Source organism: Zonotrichia leucophrys, chromosome 1A (genome assembly GCF_028769735.1).
Source record: "Zonotrichia leucophrys gambelii isolate GWCS_2022_RI chromosome 1A, RI_Zleu_2.0, whole genome shotgun sequence".
Taxonomy (NCBI): Eukaryota; Metazoa; Chordata; class Aves; order Passeriformes; family Passerellidae; genus Zonotrichia; species Zonotrichia leucophrys.
Window position 1 is genome coordinate 55546243 of NC_088170.1, and position 26670 is coordinate 55572912.

General features: G+C 38.3%; 1 protein-coding gene across 8 annotated transcripts in view; it reads right to left on the reverse strand.

Annotated features, from left to right (window-relative positions):
* TAFA5 (TAFA chemokine like family member 5) overlaps window positions 1–26670 on the reverse strand; it is a 421342-nt gene that overhangs the window by 303145 nt on the left and 91527 nt on the right. For 7 of the 8 annotated variants that reach the window (XM_064702790.1, XM_064702788.1, XM_064702795.1 and 4 more), the window contains exon 2: window positions 17313–17399. In XM_064702790.1, coding sequence (XP_064558860.1) covers window positions 17313–17399 — 87 coding nt within the window. Of the gene's footprint in view, window positions 1–7014; window positions 7388–17312; window positions 17400–26670 lie in introns of those variants that run through there. The other variant, XM_064702796.1, reaches the window with a different exon arrangement.

A 26670-nucleotide genomic window follows, 5' to 3' on the forward strand; every position in this document is an offset into this window, starting at 1 on the left:
ACTTTCAAACACCACATAGCCTTGTGGAACATTAGAAAAAAGCTGAGGTTCAGAAAATACTTGCCCATTACAAATAATTTTTTCACCTGATAAATTAATACAATCTCCTTTCCTTTATATGGTCAAAAATAATACATCACTCATGTGAAAACACACATTAGTATGCAGTCTGCCTTTAGAAAATATTAGTACTGTTTATTTTTATATTAATTTCCTGTTTGGACATATTCCAAACATGCTACTCATTGCTTCTCACAAGACTAACAACAATTAGTAGGAAGATCTATTGCTCTGAGTAAGATTTACTTGTGAACTGATGTGGTGTCAAAGGTAAAATATAATGAATAGGCAGATTCACTATATTGTGTTGGATTTCTAGAATAAGCATACAAAGCACATTTAGGCAGATAAATGAGTTTTTTTAAACAGAAACTACTATCACTATGGGTTATAAGTAGCACATGGATGTAATTTCTAAGAAAAATAAATCTTAGCTAAAATGCAGTATTGGGTGGAACAGATACCCCAGCTGGCCAGTCATACTTGGCTGAATGATCAATTCCAACTGGGATATCTAAATACTACCAGAAAACAAATACTGTTATTTTAGTTAGTACAATTGAGTTGTGTCTTTTCTTCATGTGATTATAAAGAACATTTTTAAAATATATACACTAAGAGAATAATTTTATCTATATTTTGATAAGTGAATTTAAAAAAAAAATATGGCTTCCATCAGCAATATTATATTGAACTCAACTTGTAAATACATGCTTTTTTTTTTTTTTCATTTGGCATTTTTAGTTCAATTTCAAAGAGTCTCAGTTGTATGTGTCTTGTTTGGGCAATTTAATATTTGATACAGTGTATGCCTGTTAAGAAACAAGAAAAATAAATATTAACCAAGAGATCTAAAAAGCATGCACTTTTGTATGATGTGACTCACTCCAGTCTATAGCACTGCCTTTAGGAACAGGTAGGGCTGATAAATGCTGAGAAAGGTGAATAATTCATCACTTGTGCTCCTGGGCTATGAAAACAGGCAATCCTAAAAAGGCTACTGAAAAATCTCTTGCTAATGGCTTTTTTTAAGTTGCTCAGTGGGGAAAACTGGGAGATTTATACCATCGATGGTGCAGTTCCCTGTGAAGACAGACAAGTCGTTCATATTAAACACCCAAAGTGAAAGACTATTTCAAAGCTTCCTCCCATGGGCAGAAAACCTGTCAGACTCCCCCTCTTGGTACATCCCAGCACAGCAGATGCACACAGAGAACATCTTTCCTGCCTCCCTGAAAAGAAAATGATTGAGAATTTTGTTTGCATTGCTTCCATTCACTGCTACACCTCTCTAATCCTATTGAAACAAACAAGCAAACAAAAAACAACGGACTGGAAACATAAAAAAAATTTCAAATACAAAGATATTTTATCTCAAAGCAGGACCTCCTCTTATTTTTCTGCAGCTCCAATTTGCCACACACCATCACACAGCCACTGAATTGGGTCTTAATTCTATTTAGTTGCCATAAAACTGTATCAAAAATGCAAAGAGAGATTGGATACCTTTCACATTTTCTTTCCCATGTAGCCCTTATTCAAGCTTGGGGCTTTTCAACCACCAATTCTGTTTCCTGGATGGGAAGACCAAACTTTCCACTTCTTCATTCTGTGCTTCTCTCTACCCTGATGTCCTCCACTGAAAATATCATTCATATCTGCCTCTTGACAGCACCCTTCCAAAAAGTGTATGGAAGAGAGACAGTAGAAAAAAGTTATACTACAGTGCATTAAATGTAACAAACCCTTCAGCAAATTTGCAGCTGGGACACACCGTCCTCAACTCAGTTTTACTATATATAGGTAACATATGCAGCACATCTGGTATGCAAGGTATCTTACTGTTTTGAGACACAGGTAAAGCATAAAAGGGAAAACTGAAAAAATAAAACAAAACAAAACCTTTTTTTCCCTCCCACATTCTTAAAAGCAATTATCCTCCTGCATTTAACTGGTTCAAATATTTTTTAATGTTTTAAAGATAGAAGAAAAATTAAAAGATATCAATATTTTCTGTCATACTAAGTCACATTCAAGTTCTTTCTAGAAAAATTTTGAGGGCCAAAGACTCAAAACATTTTAGAAGATAACAGCTCCTTTCCTCAAAAGGTTTTACACAGCAATAAACATTAGCAATACCAGCTTCCTCAAGCCATCAGGTTATATGAGCAGAAAGCTCTTTAAAAATCATCTTGGGTATACTGTCAGTAGACATTTTCAAACATTAGCAGAAGAAGCAGCAGAGTTCTTTGGGGTTACACAGCTAAATAGAATATGTGCCCTATTATTGTCAGTGTCAAAGCAGACATGCTAAAAACAACAATATGCAAAAGCTTTTTCTGTAGTTTTAGAGCAGGATAAAGTATTTCAATCTGTATAAAAAGTGACAGAAAAAAGATATTAAGTATAAAACTTAGCCAGGTTATGTATAATACTGCACTCTTTTTAAAAAAAGTGTTGCAGTATTTTTCACTATTGTGACAATAATTTCTATAAAGAGAATTGACACAGAAGTGCCTACAAGTGTAACCAATAATTACTAATTTTTGCCTGAGGAGAAAAAAAAAAGATATCTATGAAAAATTTGCTAAACAGATACCTTATTCATATACATAAGTATACTGTAAAGTTGCACAAATTATACTAAATTTTGGTTTATAGCCATAATCATCTGGTTATAAAAGAACCACTGGAATTCTCTTGTCTCAACTACTGCAATGTATCAACAGAAAATCAGAGCTTATTTTGCAGAGCTTACTGAACATCTACCCAACAGATTAGGAATCTAGTTTTGAGATCTGAATATTCCAATCCTCTATACTTTAAGAAAGATTCTTGACATTTAATCTGCTCCTGTGCAGTCCCTCTCCAAACAAAGCTAACATCAGCCAAATCTCCTAAACCATGCAAAACATCAACACACCTTTTGATAAATTAGACATTTCTATCCCCCAACGAGCTATCAGCAAAGCTTTAAAGTATATCCAGGGCTGTAACACACCTTGGCTGCCATGTACACACACCCTTCCCAAGTTACTCCATAATTGCCCTACTTTCCATGAGACTCAAAGACACGTTTGGAAACTGTATAACTGTATCCTTTACCTTTCCCCATCACTGCAGCGTCTGAATGGTTAAAACTTTCTCTACATGAAAGAGGTCCTTGTCAGGGGCAAAGGAGTTCCCACAATTGATGAGGTGTAACATCAACTCAAATGTTTTTAATTTCTCTTTGAATACATGTGTTAAACAATATTAGATAATGAATCACCAAAAATCAGAGGTGGGCGGTGAATAAACTTGGTTACTTTTAATTTTCAATACTCTATGCAAAAAAGTTTTAGATACTGAAATTTTAAACACTCTTTCATACTGACTGCAGCTGACTAGAGTATGTTAAACTGCTTTACTTGAAGATCAGACAGGCATGGGACTGCAATTATATATCACAATACCCTTTTCTGGGTTCACAGCTCTATTCATCTTTTAGAAACACTGAAGGACAGATTGGACATAGGGGAACGGATTAGCCACAGGACGACCTGTATTTCCACACAAAAGCCTAAGTGTGGAAAAATGGCACCCTGTGTTCCCCATTCTTCACTTCCTGAAAAAAACATATTCATGGAAATAGACATTTGAACAGCTCTTTCCCACTCATCTCAGAACAAGCGTTCATTGTTTCTCAACACCATTTATATGGTAGTAATGTAATGCTACTACCAAACTGCCTCAATCCACAAATGTATATAAAAATATTTAAGAATTAAGACAGGCCTACTTCAGCACAGGAACTGAAAAGAAATCAACTTGAAAATTAACATTAATTATAAAAAAAAAAAAATCTCAGTTGGCTATGGCAACATAAAATGTCATATTTATGAATGGGACTGAAGGAGGGTTTGGTTCTGGTATTAAGTTTCAGCTGGCTGTCATGGAAGTTCTACACACTGTAGCCACACAGTACAACGGAAATTATAAAAATACAATGTGTTAATAGGCCACAAGACCATAACCTACCACATAACTTCAGTAATTCCAAGTGAGTAAAATGAAAATGAACACAGAAAAATACATATAGTAATTATATAACTTTGAATGAAGAGAAGATTATGTCAGTTTTCTGTTAAAATCTAGCTTTGGAAAAATACCAGAGCTTTTGAAAGATGCAAAAATTGAAAGAATATGCATTAAAAAAATCATGTTTGAACTTTAATTAATTTTACATGTCATTCTTCTGAAATCAATTGTCTTGCATACGACAGAGATGCCTGGTGTATGGACTTGTACCATCAACTTGTCTCAGGAGATAGGTGTCATCAGCTAATCTGATCAAGCTACTCAAACTGGTAGCTTATTTGAATGTTCTTTGAGACAACAGAAAATTATCCTTCTGCACAAGCAATAATCAAATTAAAATGTCCAAGCATTTAACTTAGGAATTGGACCACACAGCTGAGTTACAAACAGCAAGCCTGTGTAGCTCATTAGGCTCCAATGGGAAATTAATCTTTTGGCCAGGAAATCTACAGTCTAACATCATGTGCAATGAGACATAGCCTTCCTGACTTTTTATAAAACTATAATGTAAAGGGATAACTCTGACATCAGAAAACTATTTCAAATCTTATGAAGGTAGTGAGGTAATCTCACATGTATCCTTCCTTGTACATATTTACTTAATAAACAAATGTGGTAGGCATATGGTTAAATTATTTGCTAGTTCCTTCCTCACACTTTTTGTTTTCTTATTGAAAGTAACATAAAACACCAGGTTCAAAAATGAAAAAAAAAAGTAGAAGTAAATCTTATTTTGCAAACTGCTTACAATACATAGTTTAAATCCAGTGTTATCTATTTCTCATTCTTTATATGCCTTCATTTAGATATCTTATGCTTAAACCATCCACTTTTATTGGATATTAAAAGTTCTTCATAAAAAAAAAAGCTCAGTCATACCATGCAGATTTTCATTCAACTCCATCAAACTATTCCCTGTCTTTACTGAAACCACAGGGAGGAAGGAATACATACACTGCTGAAGTAATTGCATGGAAAGGGCCAAAATGCTATCGTGGAGATTAGCACCTGTCAAGAAAAGTCGGACAGCTGTCCCAATATATGCAATTTACAGTCAGGATATAGTTTTCATTGCTAAAGAAAGCAGAAATGGTTCAGGAACAAATATAAACAAACTGATCCAATTAAGTTATCCAGCAAGCTAAAGAGCTTCAGTTTGCTGTCTGCAGTCCATGTTAAAAATGGTTATAATTGGTAGAAAAACGTAAAATGTGTTAAAAGTCCTTCATGTACCGCCATGGGCTCTGTTTTCATTTGCTAGTTTTCTGTTCCTACAAGGCAGGATGAAATATTTTAAAGGAAACAAAATGCTGCTTCTTTTGAGGATTTTTTACAGTAACACAGACCTCAAGCCCTAAAAGACCGAAGAAGAAAAAAAAGGAGTATAATGGCAAACAGAGTAAAAAAATTGCCTGAAAGTCTGCAAAATCTCCTCAAAACAGGCCCTGTCAATAGACAGATACATAAAAATACAGTTGTCTGAGCATTTTAAAAGAATGTTAAATAAGTTCTTATGTGGGAGGCATTGCACACAATGAAATTACAGCATGGGTAGGTTTCTTAAAGGAGAAATCTTTAGCACTGGAGGTATCTGAATGATGTTCCTAAATTAACCAAACAGAGTTTGTTAATTTCAGAAAGAAAAATATCTCTGAAAACATAAGAGTTTCATGCTTTGCTTAGCCTGACACCAAATTAAAATCAGTACTGATGCTTCAGAGGTTGCAAGGCAGTCACTTTGCCCAGCCTTGAGTGAAACTTTGTCCCAGTCACAAAAAAGTTTTTTTCCTGCTTTACACAGCCAGCACTACAAGCTAAGCCTAGCTCCTTTTTCCTCCAGCTACACTCTCAACTACAATGGTAAAAAAAAGAAAAAATGGATTCACCAAAACCTCATATTGTTTTTATTTTAGTTAATACTGCTTAAAAAACAAGACTGGACTTTCTCATACACCACAAAATATGTATACATTTTTTTGGATTCACACTTGAATCTCAGACTAGAGTTTGCTATACAAGTAACAAATGGACTAGTTATTTTAGCAGTAGAAGAATAAAAGAAAATACTAATTTCCTGAGGAAAGAAAACAAAACAAAAAAAGGAGCAATACAAAGGTTACTCCCCAGGAAAAATCCCTCTACTCACTTAATCAAACATTTTTTTTCACCCAATTCAAGTAGGTAAAAAAAAAACCAAAAAACAAAATAAGATAAAAAAAAAGAGGAAGGCCTGCCCGACAATTCAAATTATTTTCTCCTAAAAATTGTAATCACAGTTTTCTGACCAGAAGGTGGAAAAAACAGGAGCCTTGAAGCCACGCAAAGGCCTCTTCCCGTTTCGGGGCAGAGAAGAGAAGGAAGAGGCTGAATGCCCAGGATTTGCTCTGCCCTGCCCTTTCCATAGAACTTTAGTGCCATCTATTGAAAATGTACTGAATAAGGAAGAGGCAAAGGATGCCTATTGATTTGGTATAAAAATAAGACGTTTACTTGTTAAGGGGTTTTTTGGTTTATTAATATTCCCATGATGACTACTGTTTTGTGGTCATCTGATAGCAACAAATATTTTCTATATACTATACGTGCCCCATAAAGAAATGAGACGTCAGCTAAAACATCGAATATAAACATCATACAGATTTCATATATATATATTTATATACACATATAATATATATACATTTAGCAAAGATGTAAGTCTAAGCCTACCTATTACCTAAAGCAACAAAACTGAGCAGGCTTTAACGGAAAGGAAAAATAGCGTGGAAGCACTGCTGTAAATAGAACATACTGGAAACAGTAAAAATAATTAAGGCACCTCGTAAAGATCTTAGTATTAAAGAACAGGATATGTAGACATGCACATACAATTACCTTCTTTAAGAAACTGTGAGTGGATGACAAATATAAGAAAACAGCAGATCGCTGCTCCTGCTAGTGCCCATAAAGCTTTCAAGAGCTGCATCTCGGTCTGAAACTCAGTAAATACCCAGAAAGTCACACAATGAATTTCCACAGCGATGCATCAACGCTTCCCTCTGTGCGCCAGGCGCGGCGGCTCCCGGCAGGGACCACACTCCCGAGCAGGGCGGGCGAGCCCGGGGCTGCGGAGGAGGGGCCGGGGCTTCACACCCCGCGCGGGGGCAGCGGCAGCGCCGCGCTCTCCTCGCCGAGGCGGCCGGCGCGGGGCCCCATGAATCAGCGCTCCGTCTCCGCGGGAGCCGCGGCGAGCCGGCGGCGGGGGCAGGGAGCCGGCAGCGCCGGGCAGGGTTGCGCAACAGCGCCCGCTGCGCCGCGGGGGCGCGGGGCCGCCGCCGCCGCTCAGGGCGCGCCGCCGCCGGCCGGCGCGGGGCGCGCAGGGGCCGGGCCCTCCCCGCCGAGGCTCCGCCGGAGCCGCTGCAGCATCGCCGGGCTGCGGGCGCCGCTCGCTCGTCGGGCCGCTGCTCCGCTGCTCGCTGCCACGGCTCGGGGAGGAGAGAGCGAGCGGGGAGGGGAGGGAGCGGGAGGGAGGGATCTCTCTTTACTGCAACTTCTCCCGGCTGGCGGCAATTTGTTGCACCCCCTTCCTCCTCCCCCGGCTCGGAGATGCTCTCCAGTGCGGGTGCGAGGGGCGGGAGGGAAGTCAGTTCAGCCCGCCGTCCCTGGCAAACGCGGGGCCGCTCGGGGGCTCTCGCGCAGATCGCTGGTCTGCCTTTGGGCTCGCACCTCCGCCGCCGGGGCTCCTCGTCTCCCGGCCCCGAGAGGTCCCCCAGGCGCCGTGGCTGGCCCCGCTCCCTCGCCCGCCGTCCGCCCGCGAGGTCGACCCCGTCCCGGGGCCGCGCCCCGGCGGTGGCACCGCAACGCGCCCTCCGAGCAGCCGCGCCGGGCTACGGCGGGCTCCCTCAGTCTACAGGTTGATGCCTCTGCTGCAGCAATCCCCGCGGAAGACAGGAGCGCAAATGAAAGACTCTAATAAATCAGCGTGAGAAAAAAAAAAAAAAAAAAAAAAAAAAAAGAAAAGAAAAAACACAGCCTACAATAAAAAAAAAAACCAAAACCCGGAACACCAAGGCTGTGATTTTGCTGCCGCCCTCCCACTCCAGGGGAAGGAGCCTGCCGCGGCCGCGGCTGCCGTAGAGCAGCCGGGCGGGGGGGCGGGCAGGCCGGGGCGGTGCTGCGATGCGGGGCCGCTCCGCGGGGACTGCGTGCTCGGTGGGACGCGGTGTAGCCGCGACCAGGGGCAGACGCGGCGCTCCGCACCCGGGGGCCGCCCCGACGGCCGGGGCTGCCGGCCAGGGCTCCGAGCTCGGTGCGCACAGGCGGCTCGGCTCGGCGGTGCGGGGCAGGGCAGGGCAGGGTTAACAGCCGCACACCGAAGTGCTGCCGGCCGTACAGGGGGGTGCCCCAGCCGCGCTCCCTCCCGATGTCCTCTGCCCGCGCAGGCTCCGCGCCTCTCGTGTTCAAACGCCGCGCAACCTCCGCGGTGCGTGCGTGTCCCGCAGCGCGGCCGGCGTTGCCCCGCGGGCGGAGCGCGGAGCAGAACGCGGGGAGAGAGAGGGGCTCGGCAGCGGAGGCGGCGCAGGGCAGGTGCGGTTCGCTGCGGGCACAGGGCTGGCGGCCAGAGCGGCCTCGGCACGGAGGGACGGTGCCACGGCCGGCACGGCGGAGGGGCCGCCCGCCGTGCGCTCCGCCACACGCTGCAAGTGGCGGGGCTGCTCGGGCTGGCCGTAGGCTCAGTGCACAACAGTGACAACCGCGGTAACGCACGGACGGCCAGTGAGCTACCCCGGCTTCTCCGGGACAGAGATCCATAGTTTTGGAGGTTTAAACCAAGTAAGGGAATACTTGCACGTTAAGAGCTTTGTTTTCATAGCACCTTGGTTACATCTGCATTTATGATGTGGATTGCTGTTTTGTTTTTTTGGTTTATTGCTTGTTTTGGGGTTTTGTTTTTGGTTTTTTGGTTTGTTTTTTTTGTTTGTTTTGTTTTGTTTTTTTGGGGTTTTTTTATATTTAATATTTAAATATTTGCTTAATTTTAAGAAACCAGGAAAGGGTTCCTAGATGTTTGAAAGGACAGATTAATAAAAGATCAGTATTTTTATTGGGCAAACATCTCCCATGCTGTTGATGATGTGTCTTAAACTCATCCCTATGCCTTTTCGTTTTTCACAGATAGCTCAAAGAAACATTAAAAACAACCATCTTTTGAATTTTAAACTTCACACAAATCCCTATAAACCCATGTATTGCATTTACTATATTTGAAGATTACAGCAGTGCAATGTTAAAGCAATGTCATAGCTACACTAGAAGAATTCCACTGTAAATCTTTCATTCTGAAATGTACACTTTGGTGAGAAATTTGCCATGCTTGGGCACAGTTCAAATTGTGTTTTGTTTGTTTATTTGTTTTCTGGGTGAAAGAAAAAAGTGTCAAGTAGCTAAAGAAAATTCACACATTTTAAACTTAGGCAAACAAATCTCTCTCCCCCCCTGCCCCCCACCGACATACCAGCTTTAAAATCCACAGGTAACTTTAAAATCCATAGGATTTTAAAAGTGTCAAACTTCAGAGTTTACACAGTCCACAGTAAGCATCTTTTAGTCTGAAAACATTTAGAGAAAAATCCTCTGAAAAATTTTACTCATTGCTTTCTTTTTTAACTAAAAGCACATGAAGATCCACTGTCAATGGGTCAGAACCCTCAACAGCATGTTCCTTGCTCTTTTTGAGGTGCAAGATGGTGCTTTCTCTCATTTTAAACTACTCTTACTTCTCTGAGCTTCTGAATTAGACAAATACGCCTGGGTTTCTGTGTCCTTTAGGTCAGACCTTTCATAAATAAAACATCAGAACATGGCATTGTGTTCCCTGGCCACAGCAGAGTCACTCTACTTGCACACTAGTGGAAGTGGGAGCAAATCTGGTTCAGCACTCACTGTACGGACATATTTAGTCTCATAGCAACAAAGAACTCCAGAAGACTTCCCCATTGAGAGGACAGTGGTACCTGGCAACGCCACTTGCTGTACTACATATGGTTCACTCTCAGTTTTGTGTCTTCCAAATAGCTTTGGACTTTTCAAACAGGGTGAGTCCTAGTCAAAAATATCCATCTTCAATTTCTTTACTTGTTACCTGCATAAAGATTTATAAAATATTAAAGATAACTCAAGTTACCCATGTAGACTTTTCAGGAAGACTTTTCTGAATAAATTCCACTGATAAAAATTCCCCCTTATCTTTCAGCCGGTTAAGATTTGCATCCCCAACCAATGGAATAACACCTGTCAAACGACTTCTAAGCTGCTTAGGCCATAACAGATTTGCAGACCTATCTCTGCATTTCCAGGTTTTGTCCTGACCCCATTCATCTCCAGCAATACAGAGGCAAAAAGCTGTGATCCTAGCAGTAGCTCCTTCTAGGGAACCACACCACAGGGGTTTTCCCCATTGTGTTTTCAAGTTGAAGGAGTATGCTCAGCACCTGAAAGCTGGTAAAGGATGGTGATGGCGTTGGCAGACATTTCTGATATAGAAGGTTTTTGCAGCTGGGAAGAGAAGTAAGGAATACATTTTCTTGGTGATCAGGGAGCAAGAACAAATCTGTAAGACATAGAAGATCTGAGATTTTACAAGAAAGCAGCAGAAAAATAAGTGCATAATTTTCAAATGTGTGTTCTCTTTTGGAAATAGAGCTCATTTTTCCTTTTTACAAAAAATTCAGTTGAGTTCTACAGAATTACTAAAACTGGAACTCAGTAGCAAAAACAGCAGCCTTTGCTCAAGTATAGAGACTTGAAAAAATTATCCATACTCTGCATTTAATTTTGTGAAAAGATTCTACCAGACTCTGTAAGATTTATTCTTCACTACTGAAATATTTTATAAATAAAGATGTGCTAAAATTCCTGGAAAACAATCATGATCACATTGTATTCCACATACCTAGAAATAAAGTCCTACTATTTCCAGCTGTGTCAAATGCCTTTTGCATAACCATTTTATTCCTGTTCATGCAATAAACCCCCAAATTATGCATGGCCAATGCAGATCTAAATGCAGGAGCACAAGATCTGACGTTAGCCTATTTTAAGTAATGAATTTGAAAACTACTTCTGGCTTTGGGAAAAAAAAATAAAGAAGACAATAGCTATTATTAGGTTATCTAGACCAAACTTTTGCCAATGCCCACTGGATTTCATTTTTGTTACTTTTGAGTTACTCAGGCAATAGTCTGTCACCAGCCACTTGAGGTGATTATTCCAGCCCAGTGGTTCTCTCAGCTGGAATGTTTCTTTTGATGCTAAGTTTAACATTTTATTTTGTTGAAATTCACCCAGTTCATCTTTCACATAAGCCTGAAGTAGCATAATAAATCCTTTTCCATTTTGAATCTAACCAAAATATAAGATATATTGAATATATAGGAATGAGTACAGACAATTATATTTCCACCAATTAGTTTTAGCAGCATTTAAGCATTTTTTCCCTCTTCTTTTCTCTGAATACCAATGGCTGGCTGCCATTTCTTTACTTTTGAGCTAGGCACAACTACAGCAGTCCTCAAAATTTTATTCCTGGTCTTCAGCTGATGCTGGGTAACTGCCACTGAAGTAGAAATTAACATCTAAAGAGATGCTATTGATCTCTGGTTTGTGACATGATGCAGCTACCATGGGAATCACAAATACATTTGATTATCTCTTTCCATGAACACCTAAAATTTTCATTTTTTTCCCTTGACTTACCAAAGTAGGTGATACTTAATATGTCTTTAATATTTTTGACAGATTATATGCTGCTTCCTGTCCTGTCTCCTAGTGGCAGATTCATGAAAGGGATAGCACAGCATAGTTAATTTAGAATTACCACAGTGTAATCTCCTTGCTAACGGCGCGTGTTTACTTAGAACATTTGACAGTTTAGGGTTTTTTTTAAATAATTTTTTTAATTTTGCTTCTCAGTTGCATTATTTTGCTGTTCATGTCTTCTTCCTACCATCTTACTGGCTTTCTATTCACATATGATTTTCTTCCTCTTTTCTGTTTATAAAAATTTGTGCCAGCAGTTGATGCCATGTAGACAGTTTTCCACTGGGAACTCACTGAACATTCTCCCACACAGCAGTCACCATTTGGAAACAGCTTTTGGCCACTACCAAAAAAGGAGCTAAGTTAGAGGTCTTGTGACACCACTCTGATCCCTTGAACCCCTAAATTCTCCCAAAACACATATCTGAAATCACACAATGCTCCAGCAGAGGCACTATGTGTAAGTGTAGAGTCCTAGGTTTGGTCATGGAGGGCCCCAGAGCCCTGGGGCCTGGCCACATTGCTATTCTGTAGTGCTCACACCATCGCTGCAAGGGCAGTTTGTTCCAGGGGAAGGAAAAAAGGGAAGAAACTCCAGAAATTCACCATTTTGTTCTGTTTCTTTCAAAGCCCCGTCGAGTCTGTGCCACGGCATCAGTGCGAGAAGCAGCCGGGGGAATGGAGCAGCAGAGCCTGAGCTGAGCCCAAGCTGAGCCAAGCCTGGGCTGGGCAGACAGGAGCTGAGCCAAGCATTGCTGGCCACAGCCAACCCCAGCAGTGCAGAAAGCAGGCAGCATCATGGAGAGGATTTTGGGGGTTTGTCCATCATTGTTTTTCATTGTCTCAGGCTCAGGGATGGGGAATGCTGACCTTGGAGTGTCCGCCACCTTGTCTTAGTCTCAAGAATAATTGTGAGCTGCTGCCAAGCTGCAGGAACATTCCCCATCTTGTCTTTGTCTCAGCAGCCATGTGGAACTAAACTGAGGTGTTCGTGAACACCCTTTGTGTGTAAAGAACCATCTCTTCCAAATACTATTGTTATTAATATTGCTGCTGCTACTGCACATTTCTTATTCCACTGCTATTTGCTTTCAGTAAATCGTTGTCTCAACCCACAGTCTGTTTTTCTCCCTCTCTCACCAGATGGGGGCTGGAGAAAGGGGAGTGGTTTATTTGAGGTTTAATTACCAGCAGGTGTTAGGCCACCACATGCAGTCAAACACTGCTACCATATTCCTTCATCTATGTTGTATTCCTGGATCATCATCCTCACATCTGCCTACCAAGAAATCTCCCCTTATATAAATCAAATCTTTAAGCAGTTCACGTCTGAAATGTTGCTTTTGTCCTCTCTCATTTTGCTTTATATGCTCCACCTGTTACAGAGAGCACCTCCATTTGCAGAAGCTGCTCTGACACATTTAACAGCACAATTATAGATGACTTGGTAACCACCCATTGACTAAAAATAACCTAGCAACTGAAGACACACTTGGGTATTTATACTTAGATATCCCAGAGGAACCCTTCACAGCTCCTGTAGCTGGGGAAAACATATGTATCTCACCAAATGCAGTAGGCTAGGAATCCTCAGGGGTGGGGGCGGAGGGACGTAGGGGAAGTGATAACATTGCACAGCTGAAAGATTTTCCAGACAACACTCTGCCAGCTAATCCAACTCCTATCCAACTAGCTCTGCAATTAAGGTTTCCTACTGAGAACAACGACAGCATTATGACCTGGGGAATTTTCTACATAAAAAACCTCTTTGCATCTGGGATTGAAAAATTTAGAGCCTTAAAATCCAGCTCTTACACTGATGGTATTTGCCACCATTACAGATCCTAAGGAACTCTAATGCCAGTATGCATATGAGAAAATACGTGAGCTGTGATGAATGAAGTGCCAATGAGGAGGGAGACAGGCAGCATATCCTCTGTGAAGAATCTGAAGTGCTGGAACTCCTTCTTGCCTTCCCAAGTATGGATTATTTTATTTTTTAAATTCAAGATGTACCAAGTTGTCATACAACCTGTTCAGAAAGAAATATTCTGATGTCTTAAGAAAGAGACATTTAAATGTCGTGATTTAATTTCTATTATACATTATTACATATGCTACGGCTGCCTGTGGCTAGTTTTATATTTGAGCAGAAGAAGAAACTTGGAATTTAATGGAAAGAACCCTGTGTATCTTAATGGAGAACTTGTATTACTGCACAAGTGTCTGCCCATCCTTTTTCTGCTTCTTGTTTTTTTCTCGTTTATCTATGGCCTTCATCCATTCCTGTCTTCAAACTGTGCTTTTATTCACCCTAAATAGTTAGCAGACTACAGCAACAAAGAGAACTACTAATCTCAAAGAGAGACTGGACAAAGTCATAAGAACCTTTTTATCTGCCTTCAGTTGTAAGATTATTGTCCTGAAATGAAAATTAAGTTTTCAAGATGAGGTTGGATGGGGCTTTGAACAACACGATGTAGTGAAAGATGTCCCTAACCATGGCAAAGAGCTTGGACTAGTGATCTTTGGAAGTCTCTCCCAGCCCAAAGAATTCTTTGAGTTTATGATAATTCAGAGAGAGCATCAAACTCTTGAAACTCACAGTTAAGACTGTGCAAGGCATAGGCTCAAACATTCCAGTGACTGTAGGGCTATTCACAAAAATCTCAATTAAACTCAGATGGCTTATCTTGATATTTTTACTTTTTATATATTTTAAGATCATCTGGACTTTTAAACACTTCTTGAATTAAAAGTGTTCAGTCTTATTTTCAGAAAAGGGATATGTATTTTAACCGTGATGATTAACCACATGAAATTAAGGGAATGTAGTTATGATCCATGTTTCCAGCATCAATTCTTGAGGGTGTAGCTTAAAAACACACAACTAAAATGCTGCAACATTCAGGGAGTAAGTTCTTAATTGAAAATGAGACCCACAGAGAAAGCCATGCTGAATACACACAAACTCTATGAGCCGTGTCACAGCAAGCCTTTATAGAATGGCCAACACCAGTGTTGCATGGAAAAGTGAATAAGCTAACAGATTTGTAATGTCTGTTGTTTTCCTCCATCTTAGTGGAGGGGGAAAATGAAAAAAAAAACAATTCTACTGAAATGAATTCTGTTATACAAACTCATACTCACTGGCAACTTAAGCAATGAACTCTTTGACCTGTAGTTTTAACTTTAACCAGAGAACCTCCTTTGCATTTCTTTAGATTTTGACTTTCCACATTTTTCAAAATCTGAATGTTACAAAAATTGATCAGGAGCTGAAGTTAGGCCACTTGAATTTTTTTCCATTAGCAATTCTTATTGTAGTATGTATAAAAGGGAGCTGCAGCAGAAGTGGTGCATATCCTGAACACCACCAGGCTCCTCCACAGTAAGGGAGAACGGGTTCTGAACATACAGGGAAGAGACAACAACTGACTGATATTTGAGCACATTGGGTGATACTACTGAGAGAAGTAATTTTTGTTTGCTATTAAGCTGGTGAAGGGGGAACAAATATTTTTTCAGACAAATGTTAAGTGCAGATGGTTTAAAATTATTCAAAACCTTAAATAAACAGTTAAAATTGTTACATGCACAGAATTAACAATTATTACATTTTACGTATAAATTAAAATGGGTTTACCACTATGGCACTCTTTAACCTAAAAATTCTTGTGTTTTCAAGACATTATCAGACAATGACATCAAAAGAGAGAATTTTATAAAAGTTTCTTCTGGGTCTGTATTCAGGAATAAGTAAAGGTGAAGTGGTTGTTAAATATAAATCTTTAATCCGAATATAGAAATTTGTTTGTCATTCTGAAATATAAAACAATAATTTTACAAGCCATTCATGTATAATATAGTCCACTTGATAGTAAAGAAAAATTATTAGTGAATCTCTAGCTATTATTATATGTGGCCAGTTAATACTAAATGGTATAGGACTTCCTTTTTTTTTTCAGTTGGAAGAAATTGTATTATTGAAAGCTAATCTCAGGTTTACTACTGGACTCTGTGGAATTAACACACTGGAGGCCTCTGTATTTACACCTGGGTAGGATAATGGCAGGAACTGTAGATTAATAGAGCTTTCTCTTGCATGCACAACCTATTCATTATTTGCTTGTCTGTTTATTTTTGTAGGAAATTTACTTCTATCAGGAGTCCTATAACTTACTGAATTTGAGGAAGTAGCCACTGCATAGAACTTTTTCCACAAAACCTTTTTCACAAAACCTAAACATATTTTAAGTGCCAACCAACCTCTTTGGTTTTGTTTTAAATGATGGTGTTCTAATAGGAACCATTTTTTCTGCATGCTTACATTATTTTGTAATAGAAAGCTTTAATTACATCATGAAACAGAGCATCTTAGATTTTTGGCATTTTACAAAAAAACAGTACTAAAATATGACCCCTGGGTCATGGGGCAGTGACAGTGCACAGCCTGAACTAACTTCTGTAAAAATCATGGAGATACTGTAGCTGATTCAGCTGCATTTAAGCCAAAGCATTACAAAGAGCATTATACAAACATTGTAAGAAATAAAACATCCTTCTCTACAGCAGAATATACTCTCTCCTTGGACACTGCTTAACCTTAAATAGAGAAGGAATAGATTGCCAAGTCCTGGAGGTTTTAGCATCACACCTGTGCTGGAATGTCTCAATCATCACCATACTCATTTTCAGGCTTTTAAACAAGAGATAAAAAGCTTTCTCTGATTTCTTAGAGTACACTCAGTCAAAGTCCCACATCAACAGTCTATGTACTCCACAGGTGAAAGTTCACAAGCCCTTAAGTTTTCAGTTGTCTGTACATAAATGAAAGGGGAGATGAGCCATGATAACTAATTGTTCCTGACTGAACAGGGGTGTGCAAGGTAATATATAGATAGTAAGGATGATACAGGCATTACAGCTTGAATTGAGTATAAATCTTAAACTAGCAGATTGGTTAAGACATGCCTGCAGAAACAGCTTTGACCTTAAAGTCACAATAAAAATCTGTCTTATTTACCACACCTCTGTACTAATATACAGGGGTAATAGACATTAGATTAGCATAATATTATACATTGAATGGCTACTATATTTGAAGTAGACCTATCAGAAGTGGGCAATGATGAATTGAAGTTTTTATGCATGAATTACCACATACATATTAGACACTGCATTAATTTTTTTAAATACTTGTTACCTTTATTTGTAAGAAAAATATTTATTTTGTTTTGTTTAACATTTCAGAGGGAACTGAAGTCTATTCTGTAAACAACAGAATAATAGGTCAGTAACACAGTTTGTAAACTCTGCTTTCAATCCATGCCATAGTGCTTTGAGAATGTGTCAACACTCAGTGATTTCCTTACCCAGCTCAAAAGCATCTTGGAGGCACCCCGGGCAATGTCTCATATACAGCCATTGAGGGTTATCCGCTCCAAAATAGCTGTTATAATCTGAATGGAAGAACCATAAATGATTCAATTGAAATCATGCCTGAAAATGCAAAAGGAAACGAACACAGAACAAGCTATAACATTAGTGGGTCTAACAGTGTGCACACCTGGAGGTCTAGAATTGAAGACTTTGGTGTTTCCCTTGCAGTCATCCTACTCTATGAGAAAGCTACTTCAAGATGCTGAGAACAGTACTTACAAAATTGACCTTTACTGTTGTTTAGAAGAGTTATTTTGCACCATTTCAGATGTAAACAAAAACATCCAGTCACCTCTGACACAGCTGAAGCTTGGTAGAGGCTCTCTCCCCACCCTTTCTTTTATCTTTGAAAGACTTTAAGTGTTTATATCTCTACTGTGAAGTAGTTCTAGTATAGTACATAGCACCTACCTAGTCATAGCCTTCATAGTAAAACTGCTTTAAATAAAAACATACAGGCTAAATACTGGATCCAAGTGCAGCTTTGTGATTTTTTTTTTAATTTTAATTTTATGAAGAAATTTGATTGGAATTTTTTTTCTTCCAACAGAAAACTAATTGAAGTCTATACATCAGACCAGATGGAATTCCCAAAACACATGACAATTGCTTCTATAATCAAGGGACCAGTAAAAAGCAGTATACTTAGTAGAATAATTGTTATGGTTAAAAAGGACACCTTAGATTTATTTTGAAAGACAACTACTTTTTAAATTGTTTTCTCTTTGCCTACACATAACAAATCTTTATTTTCTTCCATTAGGAACCATAAGGTTTTAAAATACTTTGTTTTCAAAATCACTTCAGAGCAATAAAAGGAGGGATATAAGAAGCAGGTGTGTACTTTATGTAGTAAACTGAAATATCAAATAGTATGAGCAAGATAACATCTAATTGTATATTAAGTATCGCCTGAGGGATCAGCAAGGCGATCTGCAAGTAATCAGAAGTTATTTGGTTGAAGTAAACATGTGCAACTGGCATCAATCCTAAAGACATTCCAAAGGTATGAATATCTTTATCAATCACGTCCTATCAAAATGTATAGAATCCCTATACGACCAATGACCTCCTATTGTGAGAAATAGCTGCAATTTACTTTGCCATAAGAGAAAGGCCTTACTCTTTACAGATTATGTACCCTGCTGCTTCTCATACAGAAAAGCATTCTAAAGAAGGCAGTCCTTAAAAAAAAAGAGGAATACAGTAACAGTTTAATTACTTTTTACTGTTTTATTTTCTCTTTCCAGGTATACTACCAAATATGTGTCATTTTCTTTCTGACAGACACAACATAGCACAAAAATTCTTCAACAGAAATCTGAATTTTCCACTGCTGGTGTTGCTATTTTTTAAATTGGTTGACTGTCAGAACTGCTTTGAAAACAGGTATCCTTTCCTTTTAAATTTTTTTCCACACTACAATAATCTTTAGCATCCTAATTATTTTTGTGTGGTTGATACTGTGTCTTAAAGAGGATTAATTTGACACAAAATATAAAAATATTTCCTATTCTTTTAAGGAGATAAAAATATTCCTTTGAGTCACAGTTTTCTTGAATATTTTGGTAGATATTTTAGTGTTGCTGCACTATGACAAAGTATTTTTACTGGAAATTTCTGGTAACAATGTATTTTACTAAAATAATGTTCAATAACCAGAGACATGTATAAACCAAAAATTGAAAAGGTGTTAGAATGTTCAACAACTGAGACAAAATACTGGCCCACTAACAATTGTGAAATGACGCTTCCTCTTGACTTCATTGATAATTTTTTCTTCAATCATGCATCAATTTGAATTACAGAATCTTGAATTCTGATTAAGAATAAGGTCCTGCATTTATGGAAAAACTGAAAGACAAGATGGTACTGAGTCTTCTGCTAAATCCAGAAAATAAGAACACATGACACTGGGAGCAGCCTGATGGTTGTGAATTCAAGTGAAGATTGGGAGTTGATGCTTGTGGCTCCTTTTGTGGTAAGCTTTTACAATACTGCAATAGTACATTATTTTATTTTATATTTCTTCTATTCAGAATAGTGTATGTTGTGTATGTGTATAATAGAGGACATCAACCCTATTCAATCCCCAATACTCAGAGAGAAAAGGAAAAAAAAATTACAAAGCTCTTCTCTCTTGCATTGTGAGGAAAACCTCAACCATAGCAGAATATAATACTCATCTTGAGAAGCATTTACACTGTCACTCTTATGGGAATGTTATTAAAAGCAATTCTATTCACTACATATTCAAACAACAATAGTGGAGGGATGGACTTCATGGCAAGCAAGCAACCTCATGAACCCCAGCCTGAATGAGGCCTGTTCTTTTGTATGTTTACATCTTCTATTTAAGTGCAATTAACTGAATTCCTACAGTTCAATACTTTTCAAGACCATGTCAATTCTCTACATTTAATGCAGTAGGAAAGGACATAGTATGTGCCCACCATTGGGACATTTACAGAGCCTCTATATCTTCTAATGATAATTTCATAAGCATTTTTGTTGCACTCAACCACTAAATTAGAAAGCTTTGCATGGAAGCACAACAGATATCTGTTTTTCTGAGCATCAAAAGTTGCAGAGCCCTCTTCGTTGTCCTTACTGACAGCTCACATTCTTCCAAATCTCTTACTTGTGCAGTGTGTCTGCTGCTACTACTGTCTACACATAAAAAACAAAACAAGCCCTAGTTTGGAAATCTCTCACTAAGTCTTTCCAAAAGCCTTGGGAATACTGTATACTCTTTTTTGTTCCTTGGTGCTAATGTCCTGAGCCCCACATTCAGATTTTAACACTGACCAGCATTCAGCCAGGAAATTTAAAATTGGCTTACCAATTTACCTCCAATGAGCACCTTGTTAACCTGGTGTAACTGTGTGGTGTGTCTGAAGTCACACATGTGAGTGAAGGTTATTTCAGAAGGAAAGGACAGACTGAAAGAACAGCCTATATCCACAAGGAAAAAGTAGAGTAGACATTTGAGCAAACTGTTTAACTTTAAAGACAATTAGGCAATGAAATTACTTGCCTGAGGAGGTAGTTTAGACAATGTAATGAGAAGTGCTTAAAATAGAATAAACTGTTTGCAAGACAGATACAGATGTAAATAATCCTCCATGTTTTGAGCTAGATGAATCAGGAGAGGTATCTTTTCTATTCAAATGTCTGACTAAAAATGGTATTCTCTTTCTTTGGGAACTGCTTTCCAACTTATGACTGTTTACAATATATTATACTGTTCTGAATACTAAAGTGAAACTGCACTCCAAAATGCAGTTTAACCTCACTGTATCATTATAAAGTGCATTTATTCATAACAAGCATCTATGAAAAACTTCCAACAAAAAAGTCCTTAGTCAGGGAGATGCACATTGTTGCAAAAATGGATTGTTTCTCTAAGTGCTTATATGGCCCCATTGCTATAGCATCCAAGTGCCTTACAAACATTAATGAATGTATTCTCACAACACCCCTGGGAGATAGAGATAGTATTATTAGCTAATGCACAAAGAGTAGCTTGTCCAAAGTCACACAGAAAGTCTGTGGCACAGCCAAGACTCAAAACTGTGATTTCCTGCCCACTGCTGTAACCATGACTATATTCTCCTATCCATATACAGCATTTCAAAATTTGTTACATATAAGCTCAGATCTTTACACAATAAGCCTTTCTGTTCAGCTGCAGATCCAACCACTGACGTAATAAAGAAAAATAACTTTGTTTATCTGGAAGCTTCATTACAGCAACAAATTTGCAGGTTACTCAAACAATGACAGTTATATGGACCATAACTGGTACTGATATATGAGAGCAATGAAAGAGAATTCCCTGATCATCACATTCAGAACAGAAGGCATCATATCCAGAACATGGCTTTGATACCTAAATATTTTCCTTCAGATAATGTACATTATACAGAGAAGTCTTGTTTTGAGAACAAAGGGAAGAAAAAAAAAAAGAAAAAGAAAGGCTTGCTGTATTCCCCAAATAGTTTCTTGTGGGTAAACTATTTCTGCAATAAAAGGACACACACTGTATTTCTAGATGTAATGAGGTCAGATCTGGAGGGACAACTGCAGTAAGTGTATTTACACCTGAATATCAGAGAAGAGAATATGGCATATATTCGATATTATTATCATGTAAATATATGATATTGAGACATGATAGATAGATAGATAGAATAGTTTTGCAGTCATTTAATGGATTCATAGATCTGAACAAATGATAACAGGATTACTCTAAATTAGGAACGCAGCAATTTGTCTTTTATTTTGGCAAAGGGGAAGCACAGGCATTAAATTTTTTTCTCAAGTGCCAAACAATTAAAAAAGAGAAAATTGTGGACAACTGCATAAATAATGGAAAATTATATGATAGTATGGTGGATCACAAAGTGAATAGTGATCCAAAAAATACAGTATTATTGTAACAAAGTGAAGTATAATATTGGAATTTATTGGCAGAAACAGAAAACAAGGTAAGTAGTGTCTCCTGAATTTCCAACAACAGCCCTTTTCTCAGTTCATGGCTTCATCTTTTAAGAAAGATGCAGATAAATTAGACCTGGTTTTAATTAGAGCTACCAGATAGGAAAGGGGGTTTACATTAGATGCTAACTGAAAACTGTTAGCTCATCTGTCAGGACAATTAAATAAATAATGGAGCTGTTTATTATTGATAGTGAATCCACATTTCAACACATGTTTAAGAATAAATTAATCCCATTGGGGTGATCCTAATTCTCATAAGAGGATAGGCTAGACAGTGTCCTCAGATCCACTTGAGCCTAACACATTTGATCACTGTTCAAACAATTATTCAGATCGCTAATTGTTCAAAAACTCCTATTGCAGAATCTCCTATCACCTCTCTCCCCATCTCTATTACTTTCTTTTCTTTTCTTTCTTCTTCTTTCCCCCATCAATTGTCTCTCTTTCAGCCCTCCCTCTGTCCTTTCTGTGTGCACTTAAAGTCACACATCCTTATTTGGATTGGAAATTCCTGAGATGTCTGCCTTTAGCAACCTTAGCATGTTAAAGAACATCCTATTCTTAGAGATCAGATATGTGTTCCCTACAGACTACATCAAGGTCTAAATTTAGATAAAATATTCTTTAAGCTGCTCATACTCTCACTACAGGACCAGAAAACTGCAATGAGTTGGTACTTCTGGGTAATTTTTATTATCATTTTTATTACCAAAGTAATAGGAAGATAGACTGTACATTAGCAAAATTATCAGGTTAGAGAAAAAGAGACTCTTGATACTGAAGAGCTTAGGTGCTCAGCTCAGTTGCAGGAATAGTTTCTCATTTTCTCTGGTTCTCCCAAGCACAGGGTCAGATTTTTTTGCCTGTTCACTACCATCATAGCTACCTGTTCATGTTTGCACATGCACAAAACTTCCTCTTATTAAACCTGTGGGTCATTCTGTTTCATAAAAACCAATGTGAAAGACAAAAAACTGTCCTGTACCATAAATTTCTCTCCTTTTATTCCTTTTGACACTGTTGACACAGGGATTGGGTAGAAATAAATGGAAGTGCACTCAAATGAAAGGATAATAGGATTTAATAGTTCCTAGTTCTAGGTGAAATGCAGTCAAACAGGAGTGTAGGAACTGTTTCTAACAAAGGACTAAAGGAAGACTTTCCACTTAGAGCACCCTCTTGGAGATATAATCCCCCCTGGGACTATTTCCTAATACTGAAATCAGGCCATGTTATCTGGTTAGAACAGGTTCTTTGCCCTACTTTGCTCCCACATACATAAAGGTGACTGGGAAAAACTATTATGTTATCTGAAATTATACAAAAGCCATAATAGTATCAATAAATGTATTTTGACTTTTTGAAATAGCAGTCTGCATATCTCCCACTAAGAAGGAGTACAGTCCCCTATACAAAAAATCCATATTCACTGGCACAGAGGTTATTAGAATAGCTATATTTATGTGCAGTTTAGAAGGGACAGTATAAAGGACTGACTAAAAGCTCACATGTCTGGCAAGTCAAGAAGTGCACACATGAAGAAAAATCCTTACTTGATGAGAAAATCAGCCTTTGCCTAGAATGTGCAGGAGCCTGCAGGACGCTTTTCAGACAATCTGGAAAGAAAGACTACAGAAGTTACAGCGGGTACCAGAGAGCCCACTTACAAGATGTTAGCAAGGGCCCTCTGCTGTGAAGTGTGTGGAGTGCCTGGCCAAACACTAATGAAGAAAGCCACAGGAATCCCATACTGGAAACTGAAAGTTAAGCAGTTAAATATGAACATATGGAGCTAGGCAAGCTGTAGGAGCCCCAGACAGTTGTGATGGTTTAGACAATAGCACTCGTCATTCCTCACAGGATGATCATATCAATGAGAAGAGTCTCAGAATTGTATCAGTTAAAATGGATGGCTTCACTGAAAATGGACAACCACCATCAACAAAATCAGTGAAGGGAGTCATGATGACTCAGTGAAAAAAAGCCCAAACCCATAAAATGTCTCTTGGCATTTGGTCATGATCAGCATTGTGCTAATTTTATCAGGAACTAACAGACTGTCAACAGCATAGAGGGGGAAGATCTTAGAGAATGGCATGTGAAGCACATTCACTCTTGTGAAAGGTGATACTTTTATTCTTTGTGTTAATAATCTCTGATATAATATGACAATTCTAAAATACAGTCAGAAATTTAGTTGTGGAGTAATGTTCTGTAACTTTTGATTTTGCTTGGTTTATTTTGTGTCAGTGCTTGACTGCTGGAAAACACAGGGCCTTTCTGACTTTCACACAAAAAACAAGGGCCCAATGAGTGAGAAATGTTTGAGGAATCACTGCTAGCTATCACCTAGAATCTCAAATGAAAACATGAGTCTGCTTCATGTAGCTTCATTTCACTTGGTAACAGAGATAATTTCCTCTCATTTTACAGTCTTTGACTCACAGACTAATTGAAGTTAGAAGAAACTTCGGGAGATCATTTAGTCAAATCTCCCTGCTCAGATCAGGGTCAGCTGGGGATACAGGTAACTCAGAATTTTCTGTGAGGATGTAGATCACCAAACCCTGGTGAACATCCTCTCTAGTGTTCAAACACCCTTACAAATACTAATAATAATAATAATTCAAATTGTATTTCAATTTGTGCTCATTTTATCTTGACTTTCATAATAATTTATCATAATAATTTTGTCAAAACTCAACCAAAATCGAAGGAGACTCTTTCTGAGAGAAGGGGGTGACAGAAGCTGTTGCTGTTCAGCTGAGCAGTAGCATGCAATACTAATTAACACGTGGGTCTACAGGCCACCATGGCAAAGATGCGTTCCATAAGCTTCCACATCCACAGAAATTTTACTGTAGTCAACTCCACATGAGTCCTGGCAATAAGATACATGGATAATGTTTTCTTGCTCCAAATCTTTATCTAGAATTTATGTTATTTGATAAGGACAACAATGACACCTACTTGGTGGTCTATTTCTAAGAAATAAAAATTCGCAAAACACCAACAAAAGTTGGAGCTGAAGCAGCTTACAATATTTATTGCTAAAACAAAATTTAAAGGAACATTTTAAAATCCATGTAGAACATGCATATAGCATATAAAAATGAAAATATTAATAGGATTTTAAAACTTTGCTCAAATTATCAGAGATTAAATTCTTAATGACTGAGTAAAGAGGTTAAGGAAAATAAGAGCAAAGTGTTAATTGCATCTTTAAAAATTCTGCTGATTTTATTTTGTTTAATTAAAGATTAATAGTTTTAACTCTTTCTCAATAATAAGTAAGATAACAGGGTAAAATCACATTCCAGACATTACAAAAAAAGGTATTGCAGGGAAGCTGAGAGACAATATCACATCATGCTTTATTTTTTTTTAACAAAATAAAGGGAAAAAGAAGAGACATAAATAACAAAGCCCCAATACCCAATATCTTGGTTTGCTTTCACCTAAGCAATAAAGCAGATTCATTTTGAGCAAGGACTTTATCATAACCCTCCTAAATGTTTCCATGATCCTAGAATGTAGCGCGTTCCATAAAGAAGAACCTACAAAGAATTGTTTATAGTCAATTATATTTATGATAAAAGAACTTTAAAAAACTCTTCTCTGATAATTTCAATATAATTAATTTATTCTAACGCCTTCTATGCCCCTGCCCTGTCCTCCTGCTGCGGTGCTGCTGCCTCGCCCTGCCATGAGCTGTCCCTTCAGCACCACAACCACCACAGCAGCTGCTGAACGACTCAAAGCCTTCCAATCAACCCCATCAGTTAATTGTCTCGTGAAAGAAGAGTGCTGCCATCCTATTCAGACTCTAGGGGTATATGTTTAAGAGACATAAATCAAACTATTCAAATTGAGTTCTGAATTATGCATATGTGAAAGTAGTCATTTAGAATAAATTATAAACACTGGTAATTTTATAAACCAGTACTTGTAGAAAAGACAAAGAAATTCCTTCAAAACTATATATTTGATAAATCTATATGTGCTTGAAAATTCTGTCAGAATTTCAAAGCAAGAAATAATTTCTTCTCAACAACTAAGCATGCATAATAGAATTCCTAAACAGCCAACTAATTTTACTAAATCCCACTTTATAAAACTTCATTTTTTGTACAGGTAGTAAGCGTATATTTTCTTTCCAAAACATTTAAGTGCCTATATGATAAAAAATTCTTTCTCTGTAAGCACTAAAATATCATATGAAACAACATATTTGATGTGCTGCAGAACTGTGTTTCTTAGTCAATAGAAAAAATGAAAAAAAAATCAATCTGAGACTGTCACCTATGCATATACATGACAAGATGACATTAAAAGTCCAGGTTTAAAACCAGCACTAAATGCATTAAACTCTAGAGAGACTATTTAAATAGCCACAAAGTTATTGTCTTCTACTATATGTTTATACCTATAAATGCACTTGCAAATTTCAGATGTAACTCAATGTCCTGGGTTCAGCTAGGGTGGAGTTCATTTCTTCTCAGTACCTGTTACAGTGCTGCATTTCAGATTCAGAATGAGAATGGTGATCATAGCACACAGAAGTTCTGTTTTTCTGAGAAGTTGTGTTTATCCTTAGTCAAAGACACATTTTTTTTTCCTATTCTCATGCTTATGCAGTGAGTACAGAAGAAACTGGCTGGAAGCATGGCTGAGACAGGTGACCCAAAGAGACCAAAGGGTTATTCCATACCAGAGAACATCACGCCCAATATATAAACTGGAAGAGTTACTCAGAAAGGAAGTCCAACCTGGGTTCAGGAAGGAAGG